The 23,544-nt window shown below is 42.4% G+C and overlaps 1 protein-coding gene across 1 annotated transcript in view; it reads right to left on the bottom strand.

Annotated features, from left to right (window-relative positions):
- Positions 1 to 23,544, bottom strand: part of col4a1 (collagen, type IV, alpha 1) — an 84,858-nt gene that overhangs the window by 4,352 nt on the left and 56,962 nt on the right. The window contains exons 21-50 of the mRNA XM_048193117.1: positions 23,394 to 23,540; positions 14,480 to 14,557; positions 14,313 to 14,396; positions 14,160 to 14,230; positions 13,774 to 13,965; positions 13,456 to 13,624; positions 13,274 to 13,366; positions 13,066 to 13,170; positions 12,651 to 12,748; positions 12,393 to 12,543; positions 11,037 to 11,150; positions 10,760 to 10,927; positions 10,578 to 10,667; positions 10,312 to 10,464; positions 9,922 to 10,020; positions 9,717 to 9,806; positions 8,717 to 8,856; positions 8,485 to 8,611; positions 8,289 to 8,369; positions 7,526 to 7,624; positions 5,385 to 5,435; positions 4,214 to 4,399; positions 3,879 to 4,012; positions 3,720 to 3,792; positions 3,519 to 3,590; positions 2,506 to 2,634; positions 2,324 to 2,422; positions 1,945 to 2,157; positions 1,103 to 1,280; positions 912 to 1,026 (exon numbers count right to left, since the gene is read on the bottom strand). Of these exons, the coding sequence (XP_048049074.1) occupies positions 912 to 1,026; positions 1,103 to 1,280; positions 1,945 to 2,157; positions 2,324 to 2,422; positions 2,506 to 2,634; positions 3,519 to 3,590; positions 3,720 to 3,792; positions 3,879 to 4,012; positions 4,214 to 4,399; positions 5,385 to 5,435; positions 7,526 to 7,624; positions 8,289 to 8,369; positions 8,485 to 8,611; positions 8,717 to 8,856; positions 9,717 to 9,806; positions 9,922 to 10,020; positions 10,312 to 10,464; positions 10,578 to 10,667; positions 10,760 to 10,927; positions 11,037 to 11,150; positions 12,393 to 12,543; positions 12,651 to 12,748; positions 13,066 to 13,170; positions 13,274 to 13,366; positions 13,456 to 13,624; positions 13,774 to 13,965; positions 14,160 to 14,230; positions 14,313 to 14,396; positions 14,480 to 14,557; positions 23,394 to 23,540 (3,599 nt within the window). The remainder of the gene's footprint in view (positions 1 to 911; positions 1,027 to 1,102; positions 1,281 to 1,944; positions 2,158 to 2,323; positions 2,423 to 2,505; positions 2,635 to 3,518; positions 3,591 to 3,719; positions 3,793 to 3,878; positions 4,013 to 4,213; positions 4,400 to 5,384; positions 5,436 to 7,525; positions 7,625 to 8,288; positions 8,370 to 8,484; positions 8,612 to 8,716; positions 8,857 to 9,716; positions 9,807 to 9,921; positions 10,021 to 10,311; positions 10,465 to 10,577; positions 10,668 to 10,759; positions 10,928 to 11,036; positions 11,151 to 12,392; positions 12,544 to 12,650; positions 12,749 to 13,065; positions 13,171 to 13,273; positions 13,367 to 13,455; positions 13,625 to 13,773; positions 13,966 to 14,159; positions 14,231 to 14,312; positions 14,397 to 14,479; positions 14,558 to 23,393; positions 23,541 to 23,544) is intronic.

Raw genomic sequence — 23,544 nt, 5'->3', positions numbered from 1 at the left:
GATCCCCAAATCCAGGTGTGAAAAACTTGTTGCATCTTTCCCAAAAAGACTCATGGCTGTATTAGATCAAAAGGGTGCTTCTACTAAATACTGAGCAAAGGGTCTGAATACTTAGGACTATGTGATATTTCAGTTTTTCTTTTTTAATAAATCTCCAAAAATGTCAACAATTCTGTGTTTTTCTGTCAATATGGGGTGCTGTGTGTACATTAATGAGGAAAAAAAATGAACTTAAATGATTTTAGCAAATGGCTGCAATATAACAAAGAGTGAAAAATTTAAGGGGTTCTGAATACTTTCCGTACCCACTGTATATATATGACGTGATCTGAGCCAGTCTCGAGCAGTCACAGACGATATGATATTATCGCCAAGTGATCTTATAATGTGTGCAATGCAATGACAAGGTGGAACTAATCCAGTCAATGACAGTGCAGATGGTATAAACAGAAAAAATCTCACTGTAGGCTCATTTGAGATGAGCCTACTCTCACCTAAATTTCAGGCAAAGTGAGGCGCATCTCAAATGAGCCTACTGACTTGCGTGAATTTCTCATGTAGATATATATGAAAGAACTTTTTTTTTTTGGTCGGGACTGCCTCTTGACTTGACCTTGTAGTTTGTGCACCTCGTCAGCATTGTGTTGTCTAGTGTGCGTGCTGCCATGAAAAGATGATGACATGACAAAAAACTTTGTTGTGTAGTGTGGGCACCACAGCAATTCAGGTAGTCTTACAGGTTAACCAAGGTGCTATGAGACTCTGAAACACTGTTTGAAACCTGCAGCACATACAGTATATTTATTTAAATTATCTGCCGCCTTAGTGATTTTACTATAACATTAAGTAATAACATGATATTGATTTTATTTTGATAAATCGTGCAAAAAATGTTTCTATAATCTCCTCACCATGACGAAAGAGTATCCGATCCAGAGAGAATCCCAACCACGAGGACAGGCTGGGATCCTGATGGTCTGACTGTGCACAGCTATCACCATAGCAGGAGCCTCACAAACTGCACATCTGTAACAGGAAAACATAGTAATAGGACAAGGAATTCCTACTCTAAATATCAAATGTTTCATAAAAGATCACAAACCTGCTGATGAAAGGTTTGATGCTCTGACCGGTAACAGGGGCCATGCTCATGGGCATGGGCTCAGGAGAGGTGAGCCAGTAAGAATAGTCATTACGAGATGCAAAGTTACATACGTTGTTGATGTTGCAGAAAAGGAAAGGCATTGGGCTGAACTTCCTTAGACAGCTACCAGCTGTACCTGTAGAGTAAAGAGAGAAGGAACGTCAGGGACTGTGTAACTTTGATTAATATTCCACAATAACTACACTACAATAAAATATAAATATTTTCTATTTAAATATATTTTAAAATGTAATTTATTTCTGTGATGGCAAAGCTGAATTTTCAGCATTACTCCGGAAATCATTCTAATATGTTGATTTGCTGCTCATTTATATATATATATATATATATATATATATATATATATATATATCAATTATATAAATCATTTATATATATATATATATATATATATATATATATCAACTATTATTGCTGTTCAATTATTATTATTGGTTCTTATTATTATCAGTGTTAAAACAGTTTTTGCTGCTTAATATTCTTGTGAAAACCATGATACTTTTTTTGATTTATAGAAAGTTCAAAAGTACAGCATTTATTTGAAATATAAATATATTGTAAAATTACAAATGCTCTTACTGTCACTTTTGATCAATTTAATGCACCCTTGCTGAGTAAAAGTATTAATTATTATTATTATTTATTTATTTATTTATTTTTTACGTACCTCAAAATTTTGTATCACAGTTGCCACAAAAATATTATTTTTAAAATATTGTTTGTTTCCAACATTAATGATAATAGTTACTGTATATGAATTGTGTGATTACTGTGCTGACCTAGGTCTTGCCCATGTGACCTCTCGTTGCCCTGGACATAAAGCAACGAATATCCATCATAGATCAGCGTTGTTCCATCTGGACATTGTGGAACATCAACAGTCTGACTGTGGCGGGTTACAAGGAAGCCATGGTCCATTGAGGAAGGGCCAGGAGGGCCGATGTGACCTGGGATACCATCAGGCCCTGGGGGTCCAGGGTACCCTCTGGGACCTACAGAAAAGATAATTTGGGAAATAAAATAGGGACCAGTGAGCATAAGTGATTTTATGAATGAAAGGCATCTCAGTTCTGCTAAAATTTGCAGAACTTTCTTCCAGTTCCTCTGCCTGGAATTGGTAATGTCTGTTTACATAATTGTGAGTGGCTGTGCACCTACCAGAGGGTCCCGTCTGTCCAGGCTCTCCTTTGGCTCCAGGAAATCCATTATAGCCAGGTGTCCCATCAGAACCTTTTAAACCCTGAGGTCCCATCACACCTAGGAGAGTGGTTTTGAGTTAAAAGATGTCAACTTACGTTTTTTTTAATAGACTTGTAAGTAAAGATAGTTGAAAGACTCACCTTGTTGTCCTTTCGCTCCAGGGAAGCCTTGGATTCCAGCTGGACCTTGGGGACCCTGTGGTCCTGGATAACCAGGATCTCCCTTTACAAGAGTATGCGGTCCAGGGGGTCCAGGGGGGCCTTCGCTACCTTAAATGAAATGATTAAAAGCAGAAATTCAGTAAAACTTACAGACTATAGAGCATTAGGGCCTAAACTGTCCATTTATTATAGGTGCTTCACCACACATTCAAGCATTTCAAATAGGGATTTGTGGAAGCAATTTGGTGGACGCGCAAAATGTGAATCTGTAATTCTGTGAGTTTATCCTGTATCAGAACACAGTCAAAGCAATTAAATATTAAAGAGTTAGTTCACCCAAAAAGGAAATTTCTTATGTCGTTCTAAACAGTAAGACCTTTGTTTATTACACTGTGTTTACTTTGTCAACAGCGTAGGAGAATGACAGGGAAGAGAAGAAATTGTTGAATAAAGTCATTATTTTTGTTTTGTTTTTGCACACAAAAAGTATTCTTGTCGCTTCATAACATTAAGGTTGAACCACTGTAGTCACATGGACTATTTTAATGACGTCTTTACTACTTTTCTGGGCCTTGAAATTTGTTATGACATTGCTGTGTATAGGGAGACCAGAAACCTCCCTGATTTCATCAAAAATATCTTAATTTGTGTTCCAAAGATGAACGAAGGTCTTATGGGTGTGGAACAACATGAGGGTGAGTAATGTAATTTTTGGGAGAACTAACCCTTTAATTATATTTTCAATATTAATATTTACAATATTAATATTTAATTACATTATCTATATAATTCAATAACAATAAAAAATAAGGTTTACATAATACTAATTATTATTATTATGAACAATTATGTAAAATATAAAGCAATAAAATTAAAGTATACTAATAATATTAGCTATACAATTAAAAAAAAAAAAAGGTTTATCTGAATAAATATGGATAGACACTAATAATACAATTTAATGGAAATCTAAGTTCATGTTTTGTTCATACCTTTGACACCTGGGAATCCTCTATCACCTCCTTCACCTTTAGGACCAAGCACTCCTTGCTCACCTTTTATACCTGGAATAAAAGCCACTCAATCTACCATCTCTGCCAAGCATTGCTTTATATAAATATGAAGGATGACACACAGGACAAATAAATTGCACTTCAACATTCTGTCAAGTCAAATTTCATCTTAAATCTTACCAGGGAAACCAGGAACACCCTGTGGTCCCATCTCACCCTTTGGTCCATTATAACCAGGCAATCCAGGCTCACCCTACGGAGCACAACTGTATTAATATATACCCATCATTTTTAAAGGCACATGTTTTATTATAGAAGATATAACCTTTACAAACTCACAGGACCACCAGTGAAACCTTTGTCTCCTTTATACCCTTGAGAGCCTGCTGGGCCAGGGTAGCCCACATCTCCCTTTTCTCCTTTAGATCCAGCACTGCCTGGTATGCCAGGTTGGCCTGGAAGACCAGTTGCACCTGTGGTAAAAAAGCATCTGGGTGTAAGATGGCGCAGGCCACATTCACTCATGTTTTAGAGTGCTATATACAGTTCAATACAATTCACACGCAGTTCAGTAATTAACAAGAGTGACATTTTATACCCATAGTGACACCCATAAACTGTTAGACTACTAATAAGAAAAGAATGTCCTGTATGGTGAGGTGTTTAGGGTTCACCTTTTTCTCCTGGCTGCCCCTGAGGTCCCCTGTCCCCTTTAGGCCCCTCCATGGGTGTTCCTGCAAGTCCTCTCTCTCCAGGCCGACCTAGGTCCCCTTGGAGACCTTGCAGACCTTTCTCACCTTTGGTTCCAGGGATACCTGGACTCCCAGGAATGCCAGGAAGACCAGGGTTGCCTTTGTCACCTGTGTGGGGAAAAGGAGTTTTCACTAAAACATCCTTAACCCTTTCGCACGTAAGTTTCAAATATTCTGGCTGACCCCCCAGCGTGAGTTTTTTTAAGGCGACCGTTATTTAGAACGTATCACTTTATGGTTTCCATGGTGACGCGTCATTGCTTGTTACGTGACACACCGCAGCGCTGTATGACTGATGATCTGCTTTCATTTAATTTTTCCTTTTTTATTCAAAATATTCACAAATTTGTTAACTATAGCATGAAATATCTAATATTCCGATTGTCAAATATGTGCAAGTGAATGTGTTTTGCTGTTTAAACACCTTTATAACGATCGCATTAGTTGAGCCATATGAGCGATGGGCGCCGCCATGTTAGTTTGCACCGAGCAGAGAATCGGATCTGTTGGATTTACAACCCGTGAATTTATCCACTTCTCCCGAAATACATGAAAGTAAGTGTCCCGGTGAACTGGGGAAGAATAGAGTAAGCTTTTAAGTTACTTTCACAATGTGTATCTGATATGAATTAAACGTGTTGTCAAGTTATAATGGAAAGGGTTGTTATTTCCGCTTCTATAGACATCATTGTGTATTTTACAAACTCTAAATATATTGTTTTGTTAGTACTCATGTGTATTTAAATGTCTGAAACCTGAAATGAACATTATTTGGTTGAAAACACTGTATATATGTGATATATGAAAAGCGCTGCGCGCGTCCGTCTCTGGTTTAGCGCCAGTTAAAGCGCGCACGCACATTTGAATTTGGCAGTTGATCACGTAATGCACTGAACGTTCTAATCACACCGGTGTGATCGTACGCTCCTGGGGCCAGCCAAGACTGATCACACCGGTGTGATCGTACGTGTTAAAGGGTTAATTGTTGATCCTTAAGTATTAATTAAAAAATAACTAAAAATGTATTCATTTGAAGTAGAACTCCTAGTCATCCATAAATGACAATCTAATTTTAGGGCTCTGTGATTCTGACCTTTCCTGCCAGGCTCTCCACGGGTTCCTGGCAGTCCTTTCCCAGGTATACCTAAAGAAACAGAACAATTGTTTGTCTTTAGATTATTGTGTCTCATTCACCAGTTTAATCAACTTTTGTACTAAAATGTATTATAAATTTATGAAAAAAATGTAGGAAGAACTGGAACCACACTTTTGCAAAAATCACCTTGGTCCTGCAGTCACTCATTTAGAATACTCAAAATTCATTAAACTTAGATCATTATAGTTAGAAGAACAAATGAATGTGCTTATGCATGTGTTGTGAATTAGATGGAAATTTGTCATGAGAAGTTATCCTGTGTATATACACTGCTCAAAAAAGTAAAGGAACACTTTTTTTAATCAGAAAATAGAATCAAGTCAGGTAAACTCCTGGGATATTGATCTGGTCAGTTAAGTAGCAGAGGGGGTTGTTAATCAGTTTCAGCTGCTTTGGTGTTAATGAAATTATTAACAGGTGCACTAGATGGGCAACAATGAGAAATCCCGCAAAACAGGAATGGTTTTATAGGTGGAGGCCACTGACATTTTTTCCCTACTCATCTTTCCTGACTGTTTTTCACTAGTTTTGCATTTGGCTATGGTCAGTGTCAGTACTGGTAGCATGAGGCGATACCTGGACCCTACAGAGGTTGCACAGGCAGTCCAACTCCTCCAGAATGGCGCATCAATACGTGCCATTGCCAGAAGGTTTGCTGTGTCTCCCAGCATAGTCTCAAGAGCATGGAGCCGATTCCAGGAGACAGGCAGCTATACTAGGAGAGCTGGACAGGGCCGTAGAAGGTCCTTAACCCATCAGCACGACCAGTATGTGTGCTCCTTTGTGCAAGGAGGAACAGTATGAGCATTGCCAGAGCCCTACAAAATGACCTCCAGCAGGCCACTGGTGTGAATTTCTCTGACCAAACAATCAGAAACAGACTTCATGAGGGTGGCCTGAGGGCCCAACGTCCTCTAGTGGGCCCTGTGCTCACTGCCCGGCACCGTGGAGCTGGATTGGCATTTGCCATTGAACACCAGAATTGGCAGGTCCGCCACTGGCGCCCTGTGCTTTTCACAGATGAGAGCAGGTTCACCCTGAGCTATTTTTTTCTGGGAAACATGCAAGTATCTTCTGTTGCTTCCGAAGGGCAGTACTAAATGAAAAACAATGATATTTAAACAAAATAAGAAAAATTGTGACATCTTCATCCAGTTCAAATGTTTTTACCCCCGACTCTTAATGCACCGTGTTTCCTTCTGGAGCATCAGTGAATGTTTGAACCTTTTTTAATAGTTGTGTTTGAGTCCCTCAGTTGTCCTCAGTGTGAAAAGACAGATCTCAAAATCATACAGTCACTGCTGGAAAGGGTTCAAATATGCAAAAATGCTTGAAAACTGACAAATCTGCAGGACCTGTAGGATTTTTCTGAAGAACAGAGCTCAGTTTAACTGCTCAGAACAAACAAGGGACTCATGAACAACCATCACAAAACAAACAAACAGTCGTGGATCATCAGGTAACCACACACAGTATTGAGAATCAATGGTTCACAAACTTTTGAATGGGGTTATTTTAATAAATTCAGCTATTATTTTGTCTTGTGAACTAAATGTAAACATCCTTTATGTAAAATATCTTACTTAAAAAATAACATGCATTTTGTATGATCTCTCTTATTTTATTAAAATTATTCACATTTTCACAGATTTTGCAAGTGGTTCACATACTTTTTCTTGCCACTGTAAATTATTGAATTTTTAATAATGAAAATGTTAGTGAAATGTTTTGAATTGAAATATTTACAGCTTAAATATACGACCATGTTGAATTTCAGCCCATAAAAATGCAAGCCTTAAAAATACAATGCATCAAAATGGAAGCACAGTTAATGTAATGCATATTTTTTTCAATTAGTGCAATTCAAGAAGCTTTTTATTTCAAAAACATTTGACATTAATTTACTTCCATAGTGTTCCTTAAATTTTTTTGAGAAGTGTAAATATGCAATCTACGCAATTATTAGTGAATGAAACCCATTGTCTAATCGTATCTTTTAGAGTCCAAGATATGTGTTATTCTAAAGCAGCATTTCCCTTTTTGAGCTACCTTTCACCTTTAGAGCTACAGAATCTCACCAGGTTCTCCTCTCTCTCCAGTGAATCCAGGAATGCCATCTACCCCTGCTTCACCTTTGTCACCATGTGGACCTGGAGGACCCTGCAGACCAGGCTCACCTAATCAAAAAATAAATAAATAAAATCTCATTAGGATTTTCACAACCAAATGTATGTGGCGGATTTGAAGCTTGCTGTAAAGTAACTTTATGCACACTTATTTTGTCTTTCTCAGAAGAGTTCTATTTTGGACAGAAACTTTTTTAATGTGTCTGGTAACATTAAATGGGTGTCTTAAAGGATTAGTCCACTTTTAAATAAACTTTTCCTGATAATTTACTCACCCCCATGTCATCCAAGATGTCCATGTCTTTCTTTCTTCAGTCGAAAAGAAATTACAGTTTTTGATGAAAACATTCCAGGATTTTTCTCCTTATAGTAGACTTCAATGGGCACCAAACAGTTGAAGGTCAAAATTAGTTTCACTGTAGCTTTCATTTTCTGAGCGATGGTTTTACTAGATAAGACCCTTATTTCTCATCTGGGATCGTGTTGAACAATTTGAAGCTACAGTGAAACTAATTTTGACCTTCAACTGTTTGGTGCCCATTGAAGTCTACTATAAGGAGAAAAATCCTGGAATGTTTTCATCAAAAACTTTAATTTCTTTTCGACTGAAAAAAGAAAGACATGGACATCTTGGATGACATGGGGGTGAGTAAATTATCAGGAAAAGTTTATTTAAAAGTGGACTAATCCTTTAAACGAATCTCAGGTGACTTACCTGGACGTCCTGATAGCCCAGGATCTCCTGGGGACCCTGGCAAACCACTGACACCTTTCTCACCTGGCTTCCCTGGACTGCCTGCTCAGGAATGAAAAACACATTTTATTGTATTATTGTCCAAATGTGTTAGTAACACCTGCTAATAAGTAGTACATTTAAGTGTAATGTGCAATGATCATTGTAATGATCTTGCCTGGGTAACCAATAAATCCTGTGTCTCCTTTAAGTCCTTGAGTTCCAGGAGTTCCTGGGATACCCATTATTCCCTTCTCTCCCTTCGGTCCAGGTTCACCAGGGAAACCAGGGGCGCCTACATTTCCCTGTAAGTATGAGATGAGTCAGAGGAAGATATTCATTAGCATTTATAATGTGCTAATGTACTCTTATTTATACTCATAGTATGAGTCTCATACAACAACACAAACCTTCGCTCCAGGGGGACCAGGGATTCCTATTCCTGCTGCACCAGGATCTCCTTTCTCTCCTTTGGGGCCATCAAGACCCTTAAACCCAGGGTGACCCGGTGACCCACCAACACCTTTAACACCTTTTGGCCCCATTGAACCTAAAGAACCACAAAATGCTCATTTAAAAGCAGTCAAATGTCACAAACAACAGTACCAGAGTTATTCACATTAACCTTACACTGTAGCCCAGAAAGTGGAACAGCCATGGTTCAACACCTGCCTGTAGATAAAGACTAAGAACCTTTTTAATATGTAATGGCATATTATCTACCTGTATGAAAAGTCATACAATTGTCAACTATGTGATGCTCATTTTTCTCCTATTGATTTTAATGCTGTCAATCCATTTTAAACAAGACTAATTAATTGCACATTTTTCTGTAATTAACCATTGATCACACCTAACATTACTCCTATCTTTTTTATATTGTAATACATAATTTCACATAGAATTTCTAAATTAATGTAGAAACAACATAAAGACTATATATTTTAATTATTTGTTTGATGGCATCTATTTACTAAGTACTCTGAATGAAGGCCAGTATCACCGAATACCAAGACTACTGAAATCTCTATTAAATGTGTTCTTTTCCTCAATTTTCAGGGATGAAATGAGTAATTATAGCCATGAATACAGAAAACATTAATTGCAGAAATTAACCCGTTATATGACAGCCCTAATTCATATATTTAAAAAATATATAAAATGCACATGAAAATACACAAAAATGAATATATCTCTTCTATGATGAGCAAATGTCTTGTTGTGGTGTAACTCTTAATTAATAATATTTGCATTTATCCTTTACTTTGGAATTAAAAAAAGTTTTTGAACATACTTATAAAGATGACCACAAATACATTTCAAAGAACTAGCACTTCTTTCCTTTATTTATTCATTATTATTTCTTTATTTGTTATTAATCCACATATAGAAGAGTACTACTAAATGTACCTGGGTATCCCATGTCTCCTCTTGGACCTTTGTCTCCAGGGTCTCCAATACGTCCTGGCTCCCCAGGGATTCCAGGGTCTCCTTTATCACCTACAATGTAGCCACAGTAATCAAATAATATTCTCATAAAAACATTATTGAATCATAGTCCTTAACATCTATCATAATTTTAAACTGACATTAGGTTTTTGCTTTAGGGACTAACCTGGCTGTCCGGGTGATCCTGGCATTCCATCTTTTCCTGGCATTCCAGGGTCTCCAGGTGTTCCAGGGAACCCCGGTGATCCAGCAGGACCAGGATCACCTGATAGACATGTCTACTGAGTTTACAGTTCACTGATTTTCAACATATATAAAATCAGCTAAATCTTCCATGGTTGCTCTTTTTGGAAGCAACCAATCCAGAAATGTGTTTTTCCTTAGAATTTTAGCAATGATTCTTGTTAGTTTATTGCATCCATTTATCTTAAAAACAGAAAAAATGTCTGACAATATATTTTGTTTTAAAAACATTTTGTTTGTCCGGTTGCAACAAAAAACTGTCATTAGTTTTGGTCTTGAAACCTCCATGGCAAACACCTTCCGCTCTCAGTACCTCTGTCTCCGATGTCTCCTTTGTCTCCTTTCAAGTGCCCCATATCCACATCACTCATGTTACCAGGTGGCCCCTGTAGACCTTGCTCTCCTCTCTCACCCTTGGGACCTGGATCACCAAACTCTCCCCTGACCCCAATCAAACCAGGGTCACCTGAAAGAGACAGAACATCATCATGAAGATTTAGCTAATGCCCCTCTCAGAATAAGATAAAGGTATGTTATTTAGTCCAAATAAAAAGAATTGCCTTAAATATGATTTAGTACCTCTTTGTCCAGGTTCTCCAGGGTTTCCAATGGAACCTGGAAATCCAGGGGGTCCTGTCATTCCCATGATTCCAATTTCTCCTTTTGGACCTGAAAAACCCCATCCAAATATGAATCAGCTTAAGGTAAACAAGTAAGTGCCAGATATGCCATATAATGCCAGGGTATCAAAAAGCACTTACCACGTTCACCAGGGAAGCCATCTTTTCCAGGAAGTCCTGGTTGACCAGAAAAACCCTTAGGTCCTGGTAGACCTGGGACACCAGGGCTACCCCTGTCTCCTGGAGGTCCAGGCATGTCCAGACCAGGTAGACCTTGATAACCTTTCTCACCCTTTATACCAATCTGACCTGTGATATCATCAAGGCTTGTTACAAACAATGTAAGACTGCGAACATCTAGGCATGTTTGTGCATATACTATACACCTGTGTGGGTGTTACTTGAGTGAAAAACTCACCAAGGGGTCCAGGGCCTCCAGGTGGTCCCATTGGTCCAGGTGGTCCAGGTTCTCCAAGTCCTGGAGGACCTGGCGGCCCCACTGGACCATGAACTCCAGGTGGTCCAAGGTTACCTGCAAAATTCCAAATGAATTTAAAGTTATTACACCCTTGAACCCATCTTCTTCAATTTCCTGCAAACCCTCTCTCCAACACAGATCTCAGACCATTCTCTCTCTTACTGTTTGAGGAAAAAAACACATTTTCAGGTGAATCTCTAATTTCTCAAATTGCATGTCCTGTTTGTGCATTCACTGTCTGACACCTTCTTTATCACAGCACATCAGTAGACCTCCTGTCTGAACTCAGCATTATAGGAACTGCACCTCTTTGGTTGAATCCTACCTCACAAACAAATCCTTAAGACAAATATACTGTTCTGCCTGCTTTTCAAGACCCCACAATCTCTGCAAGACACTCTGCATACCTGGCCAGTTAGAAAACACTAACAGCCAGGAGTCAGCCAGGAACCTGAGGAAAGTGTTTGGCATGGATCATGTATTGTACATAGATTTCCACTCCACAGTCAACCTAAAGGTACTTTCACATCTTTGGATTTGGATTTCACATCTTTGCCTAATGCATTGAACGATATAGGGATGCTTCACCGAAACCAGTGTCTGAAGCACTATTGGCCACGGCAGTCATATGATGTCACTGGGTGCGCCTGCATTAAACGTCATCAACTTCAAATTGTCTAAAGGAAGATGCACAGGCATGCCTGAAGTATGGCAATGTGGTGCAGTGGCTCATTCCCTCTCAGAGAACTCTATCTGTAACAATTTCAAAATAATTTGTATCTGTATTTGGATAAATCCGGAAGTGGGCAGGGCTTTAACCGGAAGTCGGTGAAATTAAACGACAACTGCGAAGAACATTTTAAATGTAATGTATGAAGTTTTTATTGAACAAATATGCCTTGTATAGCTCATAAAATAATTCATTTAATTCATTTCAATTAAACATCTTCCAATTCAAAACAATAACACAAATGTTAAATAAAATGAATGGATTTTTTTAATATCCAGAGGAACTTTGAGTACAGTTATGTCAGAACAATCACCCACAACCTCAAATAAGATGACGTGAAATAAGAGAAGTTAAAATAAAGTACTCAATGTTTGAAAACTGTTAAAACAACATTTACTATGCATATAATCTGAATCTGAACAAATTATAAGGAATAGGCTACGCTTGCCGTCTCAGGGAGTGTGTGAGACAGAGAAACAAAGCTATCATATCGTACAAGTAAGTGTACTTCTAAGTACATTTTGAACATCTAACAAATAATCTATTCAAAGGTATTATGACTGTACCTTTGATTCCTTGAGGTCCAGGTGGCCCAGTACGCCCATCAGTTCCAGGAACCCCTGTCATTCCAGGATTACCCTTTTCCCCTGGAAATCCTGGGAGTCCTGGCTGACCTATAGCACCCTTAGGACCAGGAAGACCCCTGCCAGGTTCACCCTGTATATAATACAGCTCAAAGTCAATGAAAAAGTGACAATTTCTCACCCATTTCTATAAAAACATTATACAGTACATCAAAATCTAAATGGCATCCACCATCATACTTTTTGCCCAGGTGTCCCTGCACGACCAGGCAAGCCATCCTGACCTGGTTGACCAGGCTCTCCTGGAATTCCACTGGGACCTGGAATCCCAGAGTATCCTAGCAGAGAGAAAAATGGATAGTTAGAAAAACATTACAAATTAGATACATGAAACATAATTTGACACCCATTGATGCAAAAGTAATTGGGACTAAAATGTTTTTTTGTTTTTTTTGTTTTTTGAAGAGTATAGTGATCTTGATCATAAATTATGTAATTACGTGCAACCTAAATCTGTATTGGAAACAGTATATTTTCCACTGTAGCTGTATGAACAATGAACAAATTTAGAATTTAATAGTTAAAGGTGCAGTACTTTAGAGCATTTCACATTTAAACATAATTTGACTGTTATAGTCTGGCACCTGCAGTTTACCTTTTGGCCCTGGAGGCCCAGGGAGTCCAATTCCTGGCAGTCCAGGTTCGCCTTTGTTTCCTGGAAATCCTTGAACTCCACGTTCACCTGGAAGTCCTCTATCACCTGAGTGACAATGTGAAAAAAGTCGTCAACACACACAGATCGACATCACACCACTGAATACAGTTTTCAAGCAGTATGATACATTAGCATAACCTGATTTTACCTTGAAGACCAGGTCTGCCAGTCTCTCCACGAGGCCCTGGGGCACCCTGAGGTCCAGGAAGACTTAATATTTTACCAGCATCGCCTTTACTTCCTATAATGATATGTGGGATTGTGGTTATTTTAAAGAGTATAGCATTGACAACCAGTGGATAAGCAAATGTATTACTCTAAACCAATGACCTGGTAATCCTGGCCTCCCTGGTGCACCAGGCAACCCTGCAAAGCCTTTTTCACCAGGTTCACCTGGCCGTCCTATGCCTGGGAAACCTGGGGGACCTCTTTCACCTGGGGGGCCGATGATACCACGATCTCCATCCAGGCCACGATCACCCTTAATACCAACTCTAGCCTAATCATAGAAACAAGATTTATTAATCAAAATATCTGATATTCCATGGTTAAGAAAACATTGCAGAATAGACATCGGGACACACTGTGAATTAGATGCAAAAGTGAATTCAGCTATTTAAGTCTTTTTGGTCAGATCTTTGTACTCACAGGTTCTCCCTTGGCTCCAGGTTGCCCTGGTCGGCCATCTTTTCCTGGTAGCCCATCAATACCTGGGAATCCTCTGTCTCCAGTAGCACCAGGTAAACCCTTATCTCCTTTATACCCTGGAGCCACAAAGACATCACCAGGCTCACCCTGAGCACCAGGGTCACCAATTAAACCCGGAGAGCCATCTTGACCCTAAAGTCCAAGGAAATGCAAGAAGAAAGGTTAGATTTGTTCTGACAGGATTTAATGTGTTTACATCCACATTTAAAGTGGGCACAGTGCACTACCAATGAATTTGTATCCAATCATTTTTTTTTTGGTGCCACAAAAATGGACTTTGACATACTAAGTAAGAAATGTTAAATTACGAAAGAAAATGTACATACAGGATTTCCAGCAGGTCCAGAAGGTCCTGGCACACCCTTCTCTCCTTTACTCCCAGCTTGTCCAGGAAAACCTAAAATGAAAACATCCAGCATGATGCATAATCTTAGAAAGTCCAAAAATATCAAAACAAGGCCTTGCTCATTGCTTCTCACCTTGCTGTCCCTTTGGCCCCTGAGGACCAGGCAAACCCGGGGGCCCTAAACCAGTGCACTGTGTGCATGTTTCGCCTTGATCACCTGAAAGAGCAGAACAACTCAGAACCGATTTTGAGGAAACCAAAACTATAGTGAACAAATAAATGACTGAATTACTTCCTCACCTTTCTGTCCCACCTCTCCTTGCAATCCTGGAGGTCCCGGAGGGCCTGGAGGTCCTCTTTCAATATTACAGTCTTCATCTAAAATAAACAAGATTAATGCCAATGACATTTTGGATCAATCAAAGGAACCACACACATCTTTTCACACTGTGTCTCATCACTGTCAGCCTCTTTCTAGAAATGACATTGATCACTCCATTACAAACCCGATTCCAAAAAAGTTGGGACACTGTACAAATTGTGAATAAAAAAGGAATGCAATAATTTACAAATCTCATAAACTTATATTTTATTCACAATAGAATATAGATAACATATCAAATGTTGAAAGTGAGACATTTTGAAATGTCATGCCAAATATTGGCTCATTTTAACCCTTTGATGCACAAGCTATGAAAACCCCTTCTAATGCGCAACATGGGTCAAAAATGACCCGTATTCATTTCCTATGTAATTTCAATAACGGTTGAGTGTTTCTTTGCTGAATCTTTAAAAGAAATGTATTTTATCATTCATTTATTCCAGGTATTCCTTAAATATCTTGTTTTTGATTTTAACAAATCATTGTGTTTATTTTTTCTTTCTTTTTTTCATAAACAAACACAGGTTTTGTATTTCTACATCAATTTTACACACATGGGTCAAAAATGACCCATATAGAAACCTTTGCAAATTTTTGCAAGTAGGAACATATTTACTGCAGACAACTGTTCATCCGCCACACATTTCGCCTCTCAACATGGCTGCTTTTGTATATTTGATGGATGAAAGTCATATTATATTTCATATAATAGGCTATATATTATATTTCATAATTTGTATGTTTGTATGTATTTGCGTATGGGGAAAGGTCTCCTTTTTCCCCGTTACTGAAGCCTTTTTCAATAACGCAGTGTAACTGCATCATCATTGGTTCACTCATAGACAAGTTGTTGAACCAATGACGGCGCGGCATAGCTGCGCGACCTATGGCGACAGAGCGCGCGAATATTCCCGCCGAAATGGGCGGGGTTTAGGGCTATATAAGCGGGCGTTTCGCCATAGGATTTCAGTTCTCTCTCCTTCAGCGACGACTTCACATCGCTCCTCGCTGATCTCCGGCTGAAGCCTTCGCCGCCTGGAAGAAGCTCGCCTGGAAAGAAGCTCTCGCCGCCGTCGAAGAGGCTCCCGCAGCGGACTGCTGAGCTCACCGAGGAAGAAGCGCGCTGCTTCCCGCCCGCTTCCCGCTTCCGGCCGCCTGCCAGCCCGTCTCCTGCCGCCATCCGGCGCGCCTAAAAGAGCGATTTTCCCACGGTTTATTGCCGATCTAAAAGAGCTTTCCAACAGCGGTTTTCACTGCTCTAGCGGCCCTCGCCGCTATAAAAGAGCCCCTCAAACACCGTTTTCACGGCGGCGGCGTTGTTACAAATGCCGCGCCACTCGTGTGGCACATGCAGAGCCCCTCTGCATGACGACGACGGTCACGGTGAGTGCGTCAGCTGCCTGGGCAGACCCCATGCAGAGGCCGCGCTCACCGGGACCTCGTGTTCTCACTGTGAGAACATGAGTCTCGCCTCTCTGCGCTCGCGGATCGCCTTCTTCAGTGAAGGTGATCTCGCCGCTCGCGCCCTCCCGTCTTCTTCCTCCCGCGAGCCAGCTAGGAAGAGACGGCGGGGTAGAGCGGCCCAGCGCACGGAGTTGGATGACGTCACGCCGGCTTCCCTGCGTGCCTCACCCTCTCCCCCGAGAGAGCAGTCCCCCGTCCTGTTCTCCCGCCCTGAGCTGCATCCCTCGGCAGATGCGAGCGACCTCATCTCTTTTGGCGGTTCTGAGGACGAGCCGCTTGATGACGTCATGTCTCTCGCGGCCTCTGAATCCGAAGGTTGGGCCGGTGATTCTGACCCCGCCCGCCTTCCCTCGCTGGAGCCCATTGACTGCAAGCCGGGTATGGATGCCGAGCTCTTCCGCATCCTTTCGAAAGCAGTAGAGGTTTTGGACCTCGAATGGGCTCCGCCAGAGGAGCCATCACGGAGCAGCAGCACTGACTTAGCCCTGCGTGCCACAAAGGCCACAGCTCAGGCCATTGGACGATCCATGGCCAGCCTGGTCATGCTTGAGCGCCATTTGTGGCTCAACCTGACCGAGATTAAGGAGATGGACAAGACGGCCTTTTTGGATGCCCCGGTCTCTCCTTCTGGTCTCTTCGGGCCAGCAGTAGAGGGCTTTTCGGAGCGTTTTACTGCAGCACAAAAGTCGTCTCAGACTACGCGACACTTCCTGCCTAAACGCCCTAGCTCCACGTCTGCTTCCAGCCGCCCCAAGTCTGCGCCGGCTCAGCAGAACAAAACTGCCCCCTCTACCTCTCAGGCAGCACCACCCAAGGAACAGCGCCATCGTAAGCGCTCCTCCTTCCCGAGGCAATGTCAGGGACCCCGGCCTAAGATTACGCTGGACCCGACGCCTCCTAAGCCCTCCTGATATTTCAGGAAGGAAGAGGATGGGGCAAAGTCTCGCCACGGCCGGACCACCCCAAAAGCTCTTTCGTTCCACCCCCCTCCGCCTCGTTCAGCTCCAGGCATGGGAGATATGTTCAGTGTTGTACTAACTGGGCCCAGTGCTGCGTCCATGCAAAACGCTATTCTTATGGCGAACACTATTAATATTCTACCTTCTCTAAGAAAGAGCGAAGTTCCTCTTCCACTCTCTCCGGTGCACGGGCCCCCGATTGGCGGCCCGTCACCCGATACCATTCAGCCCCTTGTCACGCGGGCCGAGGCCTGGCGGGCCATCCCCGGAGTGTCAAGCTGGGTTCTGGGAACCATAAGTCGAGGCTACTCGCTTCAGTTCGCCGAAGGCCCCTGCGCTTCAGCGGGGTGCTTCAGACTTCAGTCAACACGGACGATGTTCATGTCCTCCGAGCCGAAGTCACGTCTCTTCTGAGGAAAGGAGCTATAGAAATAGTCTCCCCCTCAGAGAGCAATTCGGGGTTCTACAGCCGTTATTTTCTAGTTCCCAAAAAAGATGGCGGTCTCAGACCCATCTTAGATCACAGGCTCTTGAACCTCTCCCTCATGAGACGGAAGTTCAAGATGCTAACGCTGAAGCAGATCCTCGCGCAGGTTTGCCCCGGGGACTGGTTCTGCTCGCTGGACCTGAAAGATGCATATTTTCACATCCAGATAGCCCCCCATCACAGGCGATTCTTGAGATTTGCGTTCGAGGGTGTGGCTTACCAATATACGGTCCTTCCATTCGGACTGTCCCTAGCTCCTCGCACTTTTACCAAGTGCATGAACGCGGCGCTTTCCCCACTGAGACAGATGGGAATCCGGGTTCTCAATTACCTCGACGACTGGCTCATCCTAGCCCAGTCACGAGCCGAGCTGGAGCATCACAGATCCGTGTTACTCAGCCACTTGGAGTGCCTGGGTCTCAGGGTCAACTTTGCCAAGAGCTCACTGCTCCCCAGCCAGCGTATAACGTTCCTGGGTGCAGTTTTTGACTCAGTCCGTATGACGGCTGTAGTATCTCCAGAGCGCGCTCTGGCCATTCAGCAGCTCGTGGCATCGGTCAGGAACAGAGCCTATTTCCCTCTGAAGTTTTTCCAGAGGATGCTAGGGCTGATGGCTTCCGCCTCCCCGGTGCTGCAGCTCGGCCTTCTTCGGATGCGGCCTCTGCAGTACTGGTTGAAGTTTCGGGTCCCTCCTCACGCCTGGCGGCACGGCCGCCTGCGTCTCAGGGTCAATCAGGCCTGTTTGGCAGCTCTGAAACCCTGGATGAACCCTGTATGGTTCAGCCAAGGGGTACCCCTACAGGCAGTGTCCAGAAGGACGGTGCTCTCAACGGATGCGTCCAACACAGGTTGGGGCGCTCTTTGCGAGGGCAGACCGGCCTTCGGCTCGTGGTCTCACGAGGAATGCCATCTGCACATCAACTGCCTCGAGATGTTGGCAGTGATTCGAGCCCTTCATGCGTTCCAGGCACACCTGACAGGGCGCCACGTCTTAGTCCAGTCGGACAGCATGACAGTGGTGTCATACATAAATCACCAGGGCGGTCTTTCGTCCAGCCGCTTATGCGCTGTGGCGAAGCGTCTTCTGGAATGGGCATCACCGAGGTTTCAGTCGCTCAGGGCGACTCACATACCCGGGAGAACAAACTTGGGAGCAGACATGCTATCTCGGAGCAATGTCCCCCCAGACGAGTGGATGCTCCACCCCCAGACGGTTCTCATGATCTGGGAGTTCTTCGGAAAGGCAGAGGTAGACCTCTTTGCTTCAGAAGGCAACTCTCACTGCCCAATTTATTTCTCAAAGGAGGAAGATGCGCTGGCCCATGTCTGGCCCAGCACCCTCCTTTACGCTTTTCCCCCGATCGCTCTGATCCCACAGGTCATCAGACGAATCAGGGAAGACAAGCACAGAGTCCTCCTGGTGGCCCCGCTCTGGAGGAGCCAAGTTTGGTCCTCAGAGCTGTTCAGGCTTTCCACAAAAGCTCCGTGGCCGATCCCCCTGAGACGGGACCTCCTCTCTCAGGCGAACAGGACGATTTGGCATCCCCAGCCAGAACTCTGGGCTCTGCACCTCTGGTCCCTCGATGGGAGCCTGCTAACCTCCCCGGGGACGTGCTGAATACCATTTCTCAGGCAAAAGCTCCATCCACGAGACGCCTCTACGCCCAGAAATGGTCGGTCTTTGTTGACTGGTGTTCTACACGCAACATAGACCCAGTGGAGTGTGACGTATCTCCGATACTGTCTTTTCTCCAGGAGCGTTTGAATCTGGGTCGCACCCAGATTCATTGCAGCGTTTCACGCTCCTATCGCTGGCCAGTCAGTGGGACGAAACAACCTCGTGGTGCGTTTCTTGAGAGGTTCTAGGCGATTAAATCCTCCTTGTCCTCTCACTGTTCCCACCTGGGACCTCTCTTTGGTCCTCAAAGCTCTTAAAGGGCCTCCCTTTGAGCCACTGCGTTCAGCTGACCTCAGGCCCCTGACACTCAAAACCGCTCTGCTACTTGCACTAGCATCGGTTAAGCGAGTTGGTGACTTGCAGGCCCTCTCCGTGAGCCCTGCATGCCTTGAGTTCGGGCCCAACGACTCCAAAGTCGTTTTGAAACCTAGGCATGGCTACGTCCCTAAGGTGCTCTCGACTCCATTCAGAGCACAGGTTATTTCCCTCTCAGCGCTTCCTCCCTCGTCGGACGAGCGAGAGTTGGAACTACTCTGCCCTGTCAGGGCATTAAGGACCTACGTTGATCGATCACAGCCTTTTCGGCAATCTGATCAGCTCTTTATCTGCTTTGGTGGCCGCACCAAGGGGTCTTCGGTCTCAAAGCAACGTCTTTCGCGTTGGATAGTCGACGCTATTGCTCTTTGTTACTCCTCTATGGGCCTCGACTGCCCCATAGGAGTTAGAGCTCACTCTACTAGAGGAATGGCTTCCTCTTGGGCCTGGTCTAGTGGAGTTTTGATTAAAGACATCTGTGAGGCGGCCGGCTGGTCCTCGCCGTCCACTTTTGTCAGATTTTATCATTTGGACGTCCCGACCTTACAAGCTCGGGTCCTCACGGTATGATCCAGCGGCCTCTATCGAGCTCCGCTTCATGCCACTCTGGGAGTTAACTCCCTTTTTGTAGTGTAACGAGGGTTCGACGGCTCCGGCCTTCTCACTTGTCCTCTGGTTCCCTCACGGTGCCCAAGACAAGTCCAGTCGTTCCCTGCCGTGGCACGGCGCGGTTGAATTCGTTCCCCATACGCAGTACGAGTGAAGTATCGAAAGGGAACGTACTCGGTTACTAACGTAACCTCGGTTCCCTGAGATACGGAACAAGTACTGCGTTACATGCTGTGCTACGAGGCTGCGGCTTCAGTGTCGTCGCTTCAGTCGAATGACCTGAAATCCTATGGCGAAACGCCCGCTTATATAGCCCTAAACCCCGCCCATTTCGGCGGGAATATTCGCGCGCTCTGTCACCATAGGTCGCGCAGCTATGCCGTGCCGTCATTGGTTCAACAACTTGTCTATGAGTGAACCAATGACGATGCAGTTACACTGCGTTATTGAAAAAGGCTTCAGTAACGGGGAAAAAGGAGACCTTTCCCCATACGCAGTACTCGTTCCGTATCTCAGGGAACCGAGGTTACGTTAGTAACCGAGTACGTTTCTGTCCAACAGTGAAAATATATAATAAGTGTATCGATCAACAGTGCTTTTGATTTTCTTTATCTAGAGTGTTAGCGGCTGGTCCTCAACAGAACTGAGGTGGATGATGACATCACTGTAAAAAAAGCTGAAAGTATACTTTGCGCACAAACGCAATTTAAATGTGTATGTGCAGGTTGCACATACACAGTTACAGAAATCCAGCGGAAATTATAAAAGTTACAAAAATCTGTATGCTGACCCTCACGTACACATAAAAAGTGAAGTATACATTGGCCTTTAGAATGGTAATGACACACACATTCAAAACAATTCATTCAAAAAGAAAGGAAAAATTAAAATAAGGATTTGGTTATTGAGTAATTGATGGAATAATGAATGATGAAATTAATTTATTGTAATATATGCGATATAGAAAATAACTCATTCAGGTCACTTTAGACCCATGTTGTATATGTCCAAAACTGTTACTTTTCAGGAACACTGACAGACTTAAAGGGTGACCAATTGCATTGATTTATGACAAAAAATGTAAAATTATGAAATATATAGCCTAATATATTAAATATAATAAGACTTACATCCATCAAATATACAAAAGTAGCCTTGTTAAGATGTGAAATGTGTGGCAGATGAACAGTTGTCTGCAGTAAATATGTTCGTACTTGCAAAAATGTGCAAATATTAAAGATTTCTATATGGGTCATTTTTGACCCATGTGTGTAAAATTGATGTAGAATCTGTGTTTGTTTATAAAGTAAGAAAGAAAAAATAAACACAATTATTTGTAGAAAATCAAAAACAAGATATTTAAGGAATACCTGGAATAAATAAATGATAAAATACATTTCTTTCAAAGATTCAGCGAAGAAACACTCAGTAATGATTGAAATACCATAGGAAATGAATACGGGTCATTTTTGACCCATGTGTGTAAAATTGATGTAGACAAACAAAAACGGTGTTTGTTTATAAAGTAAGAAAGAAAAAATGAACATAATGATTTTTGACAATCTAAAACAAGATATTTAAGGAATACCTGGAATAAATGAATGACAAAATACATTTCTTTTAAAGATTCAGCAAAGAAACACTCAACCGTTATTAAAATTACATAGGAAATGAATACGGGTAATTTTTGACCCATGTTGCGCATTAGAAGGGTAGTGATACAAAAATTATTTTTATTAAAAAAGTAAGAAAGAAAAAATTAAAATGAGGATTTGTGATGATCAAAAACAAGTTAATTGAGGAATACCTGGAATACTGAATGATGAAATTAATTTCTTGCAAAGATATAGAAAATAAAAACTCAGCCGGGTCATTTTTGACCCATGTTGTGCGTCAAAGGGTTAAGGAACAAGCTGGAGGACCAATTTGCAACTTATTAGGTCAATTGGCAACATGATTGGGTATAAAAAGAGCCTCTCAGAGTGGCAGTGTCTCTCAGAAGTCAAGATGGGCAGAGGATCACCAATCCCCCCAATGCTGTGGCGAAAAATAGTGGAGCAATATCAGAAAGGAGTTTCTCAGAGAAAAATTGCAAAGAGTTTGAAGTTATCATCATCTACAGTGCATAATATCATCCAAAGATTCAGAGAATCTGGAACAATCTCTGTGCGTAAGGGTCAAGGCCGGAAAACCATACTGGATGCCCGTGATCTTCGGGCCCTTAGATGGCACTGCATCACATACAGGAATGCTACTGTAATGGAAATCACAACATGGGCTCAGGAATACTTCCAGAAAACATTGTCGGTGAACACAATCCACCGTGCCATTCGCCGTTGCCGGCTAAAACTCTATAGGTCAAAAAAGAAGCCATATCTAAACATGATCTAGAAGCGCAGGCGTTTTCTCTGGGCCAAGGCTCATTTAAAATGGACTGTGGCAAAGTGGAAAACTGTTCTGTGGTCAGGTCAGACGAATCAAAATTTGAAGTTCTTTTTGGAAAACTGGGACGCTGTGTCATCCGGACTAAAGAGGACAAGGACAACCAAAGTTGTTATCAGCGCTCAGTTCAGAAGCCTGCATCTCTGATGGTATGGGGTTGCATGAGTGCGTGTGGCATGGGCAGCTTACACATCTGGAAAGGCACCATCAATGTTGAAAGGTATATCCAAGTTCTAGAACAACATATGCTCCCATCCAGACGTCATCTGTTTCAGGGAAGACCTTGCATTTTCCAACATGACAATGCCAGACCACATAATGCATCAATTACAACATCATGGCTGCGTAGAAGAAGGATCCGGGTACTGAAATGGCCAGTCTGCAGTCCAGATCTTTCACCCATAGAAAACATTTGCCGCATCATAAAGAGGAAGATGCGACAAAGAAGACCTAAGACAGTTGAGCAACTAGAAGGCTGTATTAGACAAGAATGGGACAACATTCCTATTCCTAAACTTGAGCAACTTGTCTCCTCAGTCCCCAGACGTTTGCAGACTGTTATAAAAAGAAGAGGGGATGCCACATAGTGGTAAACATGGCCTTGTCCCAACTTTTTTGAGATATGTTGATGCCATGAAATTTAAAATCAACTTATTTTTTCCCTTGAAATGATACATTTTCTCAGTTTAAACATTTGATATGTCTGAATAAAATACTGAAATTTGAAACTTCCACATCATTGCATTCTGTTTTTATTCACAATTTGTATGGTGTCCCAACTTTTTTTGGAAACTGGTTTGTATTTCCATGAGCTTGTTGAGTTATGTTTATCATCACAGCATAACAAAAACAGTTATTTGTGTTTAAGATGTTCTTACTGATCGGCCCTGGTTGGCCGGGTGGGCCGGGTTGTCCATCAGCTCCTTGTGAACCTTTAAGAGACACTCCATCAGCTCCTTTATCTCCCTTCTGGCCAATCTCTCCCGGTAAGCCACGAGGTCCAGGAGGACCCTCCCTATCTCCGCCTGT

This window comes from Megalobrama amblycephala, linkage group LG6, assembly GCF_018812025.1.
Source record: "Megalobrama amblycephala isolate DHTTF-2021 linkage group LG6, ASM1881202v1, whole genome shotgun sequence".
Taxonomy (NCBI): Eukaryota; Metazoa; Chordata; class Actinopteri; order Cypriniformes; family Xenocyprididae; genus Megalobrama; species Megalobrama amblycephala.
The sequence above is the reverse complement of the archived record's forward strand: the minus strand, read 5'-3'. Positions and strand labels throughout refer to the sequence as shown.